This window comes from Sprattus sprattus, assembly GCF_963457725.1.
Source record: "Sprattus sprattus genome assembly, chromosome: 20".
Taxonomy (NCBI): Eukaryota; Metazoa; Chordata; class Actinopteri; order Clupeiformes; family Clupeidae; genus Sprattus; species Sprattus sprattus.
The window spans coordinates 19,871,390-19,880,679 of NC_137918.1; the positions used below are offsets into that span (position 1 = coordinate 19,871,390).

The 9,290-nt window shown below is 40.8% G+C and overlaps 1 protein-coding gene across 1 annotated transcript; it reads right to left on the bottom strand.

Annotated features, from left to right (window-relative positions):
• Nucleotides 1–205: 205 nt before the first annotated feature.
• pgm2 (phosphoglucomutase 2) lies at nucleotides 206–9,273 on the bottom strand. The gene is made up of 13 exons (XM_080858859.1): nucleotides 9,140–9,273; nucleotides 7,667–7,834; nucleotides 7,003–7,194; nucleotides 5,531–5,614; nucleotides 5,174–5,367; nucleotides 3,821–4,010; nucleotides 3,428–3,525; nucleotides 3,024–3,213; nucleotides 2,560–2,653; nucleotides 2,165–2,294; nucleotides 1,755–1,944; nucleotides 848–981; nucleotides 206–479 (listed from the first exon to the last, which is right to left on the bottom strand). Exons 1-13 carry the CDS (start codon nucleotides 9,212–9,214, stop codon nucleotides 377–379), a joined length of 1,842 nt encoding a protein of 613 aa, XP_080714985.1. The 5' UTR covers nucleotides 9,215–9,273; the 3' UTR covers nucleotides 206–376.
• Between the last annotated feature and the right edge of the window lie 17 nt (nucleotides 9,274–9,290).

Here is a 9,290-nt window from a genome sequence, read left to right on the forward strand (position 1 = left end):
GATATGTTTGTATGGTGGTTCAGAGCAGCAATTTAACATTTAGTCATTAAGAACTGATCCCTTATGCAATGACAGTGTAAAGGTCAGAGGCTCTGGCAGTTGCTTTAAGACTTAAGTCACAGTAATTAGATCATTATTCATAGAAAATCCAGCATCATTACAACATTAGAATTACATGATTATTAATAAATAACAATGTCAATAATGTAATATATATTAAAGTGTATTGAATATACTCTCAAAATGGGTGATTTCTACAATAATGGATGATTTAAATAAAATCTTTTGAGTGTGAGTAGTATGAATGTAGCAGTGTGGTAGGGCAATGGTCTCAGTGTTATGGTCGTCTGTGATTGGCTGGCTCTCTCCTGGTCTCTCACTGTGGCTGTGGAATCAGGTCGTTTTTCTTGGGCTGGAAGAAGTTCTCAACAATCGCGTCAACAAGTCTGTCCAGCTCCGCTTTTAGTTCCTTCACATCACTGAAAATGACAGAAAAGGAGCGAAATGATGAAAATGTGTTCAACCTATATTGGAGCAATATATTATTTTATAATATACTATATTTATCATGGCAGAGTTCATTGTTTGGATTTTTCTTCCCCCAGGCAGCAACCACCTTTGCTCACATGCTTGGACAGCAAGAGTTTATCTTGAAAAAACGTCTCTCTACATCTCTGCACGTTACCTGTTCCCTGGAGCAGCACACAGCTCTGTGTCGTATTTGATCTGCAGCTATTACCTGTTCCTTGGAGCAGCACACAGCTCTGTGTAGTATTTGATCTGCAGCTATTACCTGTTCCCTGGAGCAGCACACAGCTCTGTGTAGTATTTGATCTGCAGCTATTACCTGTTCCCTGGAGCAGCACACAGCTCTGTGTAGTATTTGATTTTGGGTTCAGTTCCACTGGTGCGCATGGTGGCCACTCCTCCATTGGCAAATGTGAAGGTGATCATCTGACTACTCTTACTGGTAGGCAGAACCTGTCAGAAAGAGAAGGATGACAAAACAATACATTTTATAAAGGCACATGCTTGATCAGAGATTTGACCAGAGGGCTTAAGTGTGGTCTAAGGTAAAGGCTGAGAGGGCAGAGATGACAACCTTCTTCTAGTGTAAGTCATCTTTTGAATAAGACTTTAGTATATCAGATATTCCTTCAGTCTTTTGGGTTACTGACAGCCAAAACAAACAAGGCTACAGCTGAGAGTGCATGTCTACTGTCTAATGTCATGCTGTTTTGAGGCAAAGAACGCTCACAGCCCTTTCATTTCGAACTTGTACTACAACTCGGCTACTTATAGCATATTACTTCAGTAGCTATCGTGACCATACTACATCTTCCCAAGAATACAGAGTTCATGACTAATGTAACTGGTTAGATCATATTGCAATCATGGAAGAGTGACGGTAAGTTTGTGTATTAGGCCAGACAGAAAGATGAGGCAGTGGGCCAGAAGAAAGGCTGGTGCGGTCTGGCACATTTCATAAAATGCAAAAGTAAAATGCAAATCCAATTTGGTATCAACGTGGTTATTTAAGTAGATTTCAGGAAACTATAAAGTATATTAAATATCTTTATAATTTACTTTTATACTTTAAAAAAGGTCTATGGATATAGACAACCCACAACATATTAATTACAAAGTAAGTCTTTTGGAAGGAACAAGGGAAGATACAGTTTTATGTCTGACGAAACTCTACAATGCAACAAGTGCTTTGAAACTGTGCATTTGAGTGAGGAGTTGGAGCTCACAGCTTTGTTGTTGGGCTGGTTACTGTCAAAGCCTGTGGTCAAGTCTCGCACGGCAGTGACAGAAATGCCTCCACACTCCTTAGGGTACGTGTTGGGTCCACTGAAGTTCCTCAGCCGCTCAAACAGCTGACGAATAGTGTCCTGATCATGGCAGATAAAGTAGGAGTTCTTGGTGATGTGGTAGCCATACCTAAAAGAATTAACACAAACATTGAAAGTGATTACTGAAATACTCTGGAAAATGTATCTGGGAAAAAAAACATCTTGTCTTCACAGTCCTGGGAAGTTTCTGTCTTGGTTGGTGATGTTTCAAAAAACTCACTCCTCATAGATAGCCTTGAGCTGTTGTGAAAAATGAATACTCACTCTTCATAGATAGCCTTTAGCTGTTGTGAAAAATGAATACTCACTCTTCATAGATAGCCTTGAGCTGTTGTGAAAGTGTGGTGTTCTGGGCTGCTAGGTAGGAGGTGAACTCTCCTGCGATGGCTGCTGCACTCACACCATCTTTATCGAGCACTGCAGAGCTGCACATATAACCTAAAGAGGATGACCAGTAAATACTCATCAACAAATACTTATCATTTAATGACTGTTTACCCTTTTTTTAGAGAATCCGTTTTTTTCTCCCTTAAATGTAATGGCCCAGAGAAAAAGAATAACAAATAGAAGCAGAACATAGTTCTGTCTTTTGAACAGCTAGTGAGAATGACAAGAGGTTTGTGACGCTCACAATATTATATGTAAATGTCTTGAATTGAGGTTTAAGTTATGTATGTGTTTGTGTGTATTTTTATGTGTGTACCTATGGCCTCTTCAAATGCAAAGAGCACAGTTTTCCCCTGCTCCAGCAACTCCTTCCCTCTATTCCCCATCCACTTAAAGCCTGTGAGGGTCTCCTGAAAGAGTGAATCAAAGAGGAGGAACGTTTAAGACCAACAGGCGGCAGAGTGATTGAACCATTTAGAAGTGACATTTTGTGGAAAACTGTCAATAATAATAGATCATATTATGACTGAAAAAAAATGACTATAAGCCTTGTAACACCTTAAACCAAAAATGCAAATAAGAGGCACACACCTCCAACAGGAAGACGTTAACGTTCACGTGACGCTGACATTTGTAGATCCATGTGTAATTCATACTGTTAATTATTTTGGTTTAATATGCTTTACCTTGTTTAAAACAGGCCCTTAACTAGCCACAAAAGCAGTGCAGAAACTATGCTGGTACACCAAAGGCAACCGTCATCATTTCTTTTCACTGTACCTCAAAATGGAAGCCCTCTTTTATGGCGATGGCTCGAAGAATCTTAGAGGAAACGGTGCTGGCCAGCATGTAGACATCCTTCACGTTCTCTTTCAACCGCTCAGCCTTTTGTTGCTTCTTCCAGCACCGAAAGACCCACCAGCCCAAAAGAGCTCCCAACTCATTTCCTGAAAACACTCTCCACTTTCCACTAAAGTGGGAAAGAGAGTGCGCGAGAGAGAGAGAGAGAGAGAGAGAGAGAGAGAGAAAGAGAGATTGAGAGCGAGAAAATGATGCAAAGGAATATTCCTTGTAATGCTAATTTGATGATCTGAAAGTCGATAAAGCTATTTAGATTGAAGTTAATTATTACATTTAGATTGGTTTACCACAGAATCGTGTTTGTGTTACAGTACTAAGTTCACCTCGTCTGCTTCTCAGCCACAGCCAGACGGTCTGCATCGGGGTCATTGGCCAGCACAACAGTAGCCCCCTCTTTGTCAGCCAGAGCAAACGACAGAGTCTGTGCACACACACACACACACACACACACACACACACACACACACACACACACACACACACACACACACACACACACACACACACACACACACACACACACACACACACACACACACACACACACACACACACACACATTACAATAAATCACGACCAGCTGATAGTAACTCTTTACACTTTTAATAGATAAATGTAATGAAGTACAACACAAAGGGCATGGGAAATACTTGTAGTGCCATAACACTCATGTAATGCACAGCTCTCTATAGGGAGAGGAGGACGCCTCTACTCACCAAGACCCCTTCTCCTTCCTCAGGGTTTGGGTATTTGACAGTAGGAAACTCAGGGTCAGGGTCCTTTTGCTCCTGAACTGCAAACGGTGGCTTAAGGTCAAAAGCCTTGAAGGCCGCCTGCACAAAAGTATGGCCAACACCGTGCACTGAGGTATGCACAATCTTCACTTCGGACTTTTGATTGATTTCTCTGTCAAGAGGGAAAAATTGGTAGATTTTATTTATTAGATAGATTACATCATTATTTCAAATAAAAGCAAGTGATATTAGTAAGAAAAGTCAGATAGGGCAGTAGCCTCCCATTCTCCCCTACACACTCTGATCACGCCCACAGTGCTTCACTTCAGAATTAACTGGGCTCATGAGGTGCGAATTATGTATAATAGAAGTCAACGTTTATTCTGGCTGTCAGGAAAAACATAGAATGTGGACTTTAGCATTAGCCTTCTGAATGTCATTCAAATCCATGGACAACATAAAAGCAAGAGGGGAACTGTATAACAAAGAGCCTAAAATGAAAGCATTTGTTTCTATGAATCACATAAATATCAGTAATTATCAGTAAATACAGTAAAAAACCAAATCACATATTTGCTAGGCCCGTTTATGAAGATGTGTCAGCGGCGTTGAGAGTCATGATTTAAAAACCCACAGTTGAGGTAAAGGTACATCAAAATGCATGTTTCTATGTCACAGCTTAAACCCATGTTGCATAACCTATTATTAAACACTAAATAGTGCCTAATATTAAACATTAAATAGTGCCTAATATTAAACATGAAATAGTAATCAAGTAATCAAACACCTCGCCACCTATGCCTGAGATATGTGCATCACACTAACCACTCTCTGAAAGGACTGACGATGTGGATGATAACTTTGACTTTAAAGTTGTCCAGGTGACATGGCTTTACAGTGGATGTACTGTGTGTCGCTAAGCTGCAGTATATCCAATACAGGTCGGAACATTTGTGGTGGGTGGAGTTTTATTCTAATAGAACTAATGTTTTAGGCTTGTTCACGTGATTACAACATGCCCCCGCCCCCATGTTACCTGTGTAGCCCTAATATGTTACCTTATATTAGATTGTTAATAGAAATAATATAATAATAAATTCATTTGAACGTGCATAATAATGGTGGTGTTTGACGAACTACAGACCTCAGAGGTGTGTAACTGAAAAAGCACGGTGTTAGACGTGTAATGATTTTTGGTTTACTCCACCCGAAGTGCCTAACTGCCATTGTGCCACACAAATCATACACTTGAATCAAGAGGAAAAACTGACTTAAGCTTGTGGACAAATCGCCTTAATAGAAAAAAGACAGGTAACTAGGTATGCGTGCATTTACCTGTGAAAGCAGTGCTTCTGTATTGCACTGAAATACTCGCTGTGGATGTCCTGGTAGGGATCTTTTAGTAGTGAACTCTTCATGGCGTCTTCGGTGTCCCAGGCCTTAGGCCATGGCTCCAAGCTTGTTTCTATCGCCATGGAGATACCCTTATCATGGGGTGGGATGATCTGGGCCCCATTGCTCCAGTAAACCTAAAACATGGAAACACAAAATGGAGTGAATCATTGTGCCATGTTATTCCATCCCTATGCTTATAAGCACAAACATGAACACCTTTGACGTTCTTAAAATGTATTCAAAATGTTACCACTGGTAGGTGTAAATATGCTTGAACCAAAATCATGAGTTTGGCACCTTGTAGCCATTATCCTGCTTGGGGTTGTGCGAGGCTGTAACCATGATGCCAGCACAGAGGCCAAGATGAGAGATCGCGAATGGCTGAAAGAGATGCAAAACATATGAAAAGACGCTGAAGGAGTGTTTGACACCATCACTAGAGCACGCTGGAGGAAATGTGCTGGTCTGGGGGTGCTTTCGTGCTCAGGTATGTCATTTGCAGACTATAACACAATTTGGCCAAAACTCCATTGCCGTGCTATACTGGGCTTTTCAACCCTACAAGAAGACAATGAGCCACACCACTGCTCCCAATTAGACAACACGTATTTATAGAAGAAGCAGCAAAGTTATAATGCTACAAGGGTTGGAGGAGAGGCAATTACAAGCCGTGTTTTTTTTTATTTTGGTGTTCGCTAGCTAGCCAGATTTGATCAGTGGTTTAGTTGTTAGTGTAGTCTAATGTCACATAGCTTCCTAGCTTTAGGCAAATTATGAGATGGGTTAATCAGGAGTAAAGAAAATGTTTTCACTGTTACATAAAATCATTGAAGTATCTGTTGTTTGTTCGACATTAATGTGTGGTGAACATCAAACTGCCAAGGCTTGTTAACGTTACTTTGTCACTTCACATGCCTGCTAAGCCTTCTCTGAAGGCCTAATCAAAATCAGGAAATAATTATTATACATCAATATTATCTATCTGATTCTGCTAGTTTTCCTGGTATTTCCTGCATTGCAACAGACAGTTAGGGGGGGAAACAGCTCAGTGAGTCCACAGCATTGTCAGTTAATGGAAAAATCAATTTTTGATTGACAGCCACACCAGTGTGATCAGCCAAACTGTTCTATTTCTAGGCGTAATCTATCGGCAACGTCATCTACCAAGACCTTCTCAGCTCGAACTCCAGGCCTATGTACATAATCATGCAGTGAATTTGGTGTTACATGACGGTAATGATCACTGCTGGTGATGTGATTTTCGACATTCAAACACTCTTGATGTTCAAATGAAATCTGGATTTCTGTTAACCTCAGTTTCTGCCACATGGTCCATCCCCTCCCTGAAAGCCAAAAGTCTTTAGAATGTCAACTGAACAACTAATGAAGGGGTGGGTGTTTACGCGGTCCTACTCGTGCTGTGACAGAGACAGGTGTAAACCTGCACATTTCACTTATTTTAGGTACTTTTTAAACAGAAATTTTATTTCTCAGTGTATGAAGGTTTATAGCAATGCTATTACTGCGTTGGTATGAAAATTGGATTCCAGATTTCAGACAAAGTTGATATCATTTTTCTCTGCACTGCCGACCTGAGGGTTCAAAAGGTCAAAGTCCTCTGTCTGTCAAGAGCCATTACTATTCGGTCTGGCATCATACATGCATCTGAATTGGGTCTGTCAATCGGTTATCAATGAGCTCTGAACTGCAACCATGGTAAAACATCAGTTACAGCCTATAGACCAATTCTACAGTACAATAATACTTACCACAAAAGGTGTGGGTGTTATATCAGAAAATATGTAAACTGGCACTCCTCTGTTGATGAACACTGTGGCAGCGAGAGTGGCAAACCTCTTGCTGTTGCCACCACTTGGGGGGTGGGCACGGGCATCAAACCCAATCACTACCCCCTTCTCCTTCAGGTCTGGAACAGTGCTCTCCAAATAGCTGCAGAACCCCTACGACAAACACAGGACATATGAGAGAAAAGTTAGCATAGCAAGGGTAACAATTTAGTATACATTTCAACAAGCAAGATGATGACAGTTAAATTGGCTGATAGCTAGTGTCTCTGACACCTAGTCTCGACATAGCTCTGTTAATATATGCAAGCCAACTAAAAGTCCATTCATTCCTCGTGAAATGTCTAACAAAAGCTTTTTTTAACTAACATAAGCTAATACCGTTTCAGTTGCCAGGCAACCCTTTCTAGATCCGTTCTCAGGTGATGTATAAAATCCAATCCCATTTGTAGCTTTTACCCCAACCCCTCCTAGTGCCCACTCGGTTTTGAGTTGCCATTGAGGATTGACATTCAGCCAACCTCCTACATTACTTGAATGGACAGAAGCTAAACAGAGCAAACAATACTAAACCGCACCACGACAGAGAAAGATGGTCTCTAAATGTTGTTGATGTCATGTCATTCACCTGAGTGGTTTGGATGATGGTGAGGTCATTCATGCGGGAAACCCCAGGTCCCATAGGGGCCCTAAGGCCGGCCGTGCCAAACTCCATCCGGACCCCAAAGCACGTCTGAAGCTCCAGTACAGCCCCCTCTTTTAGCAAGCCCCTGACGGCAGAACTGGTCTTCGGGTTCTGATTCAACAAGACAAAAGTTGATAAAAAAAAGAAAGAAAGACAGAAATAGATAAAGAGAAGAATTCTGGACATTATTATGCTTTATGTCAGGTCTTACTTTTTTACAATGTTTGTACTTATGAACGTAAAAGCCTAAGAGAAATGAAAGAATATTTACCATGAAGAAATCTAAAAGACAATGGAAAACTCTCCTCAGCCACAATCACTGACATTCCCCCAACCCCCAAAGTATTTCTCGTGATGAAAAAAATTGCCTCAGCGTACCAAAGGCATGTGAGGCTTCCTTCAGCCTCCCTCACCTCCATCCCCACACACATCAATTTACCACTAACAGAGCTCCAAGTGAGTCTGAACCACCTAACCTCATCACAGCCTTAAGGGGGAAATCATCTGATTTTCTTTCCAATTTCACTTAATGAGCAGCCTCCTACTTCCCTTTAGACTCTATGAATGTGTCTCATGTGTCTAAGCAGACGGGATGCCAGCACAGCACGTTACTTCTATTAAGACATTGTAACATGCTCATGTGGTAGTAATACTGCTTCTTTTTTTTTTACACCATACTACTCGGTATGACAAACTCACAGGAAATATATCTTAAATGCTTTTAATAGCCTACTGTTCTATATTTATATAATTTTCTCTACACATTCCTGTAAACTGTCTAACATGAAATCTAACAAGACCAAAATCCTTCAACACTGATGTCTCCAATGCCATTGTAACATTATGATATCCAACCCCACGGTCATACCACTTCAGGAGACATTTTTGTATCATTACACAATACCTAGTACAAAATCCAGTGGAGTCAAAGTTGGACATTCACTATGACATAACTTCACGTGGGGTAAAACGAGTTGCTAGTCAATGTAATTTAATAACTTCATGCGGTTTTTTAACATAACGTAGGCCTACATGCTTTAGTTGCCAGTCAAGCGGATGTATGTGAAACTAATGTGGCTAGCTAGTAAGCGACTCTTGACGCTGTTCTGTCAGTTTCTAGATTGAACCCTTCCCTGCTCACAAGTCACAAGGCGATATCTAGAAAGCAACTAGTCTGAACGCAGGTAAACTATCTAAGCTTGTTTGCTGCAGGGTACCTAAATGAACAAACCTGCTGCAACAACAAAAAAACAGCTAAGACACAAGTAAACTTAACGCTGGTAAGAATGTGTTGCGTTGTTGCACCGCACCAGGTGGGCAACATTTAAGTTAGTTTCCAAGCATCATTGAGATACCTTGCTAGTTATTATTACCAGATCTGACAGTAATAGCATTAACTATCATGCCATATCTTACCTTATCAAATTGCAGCCATTGCTTAACAGCATGGTCCAGGTTAATGTCCCCTGTGGTTGGCAGATCGTTCTCCATATCTGTAATGTTTACTTACTTACTTTACAAATGATGTTTGGTGACTAGCTAGTTTTCCGGTATTCACAGAGGACAT

Excerpts from the sequence above, each read along its gene's own strand:
- pgm2 (XM_080858859.1), bottom strand. The coding sequence starts at position 9,214 with ATGGAGAACGATCTGCCAACCACAGGGGACATTAACCTGGACCATGCT. Across the intron at positions 982-1,754 it reads ACCAGCCCAACAACAAAGCT|GTTCTGCCTACCAGTAAGAG; the intron begins GTGAGCTCCAAC and ends TCTTTCTGACAG. Across the intron at positions 480-847 it reads TGTGCTGCTCCAGGGAACAG|TGATGTGAAGGAACTAAAAG; the intron begins GTAATAGCTGCA and ends TGTCATTTTCAG.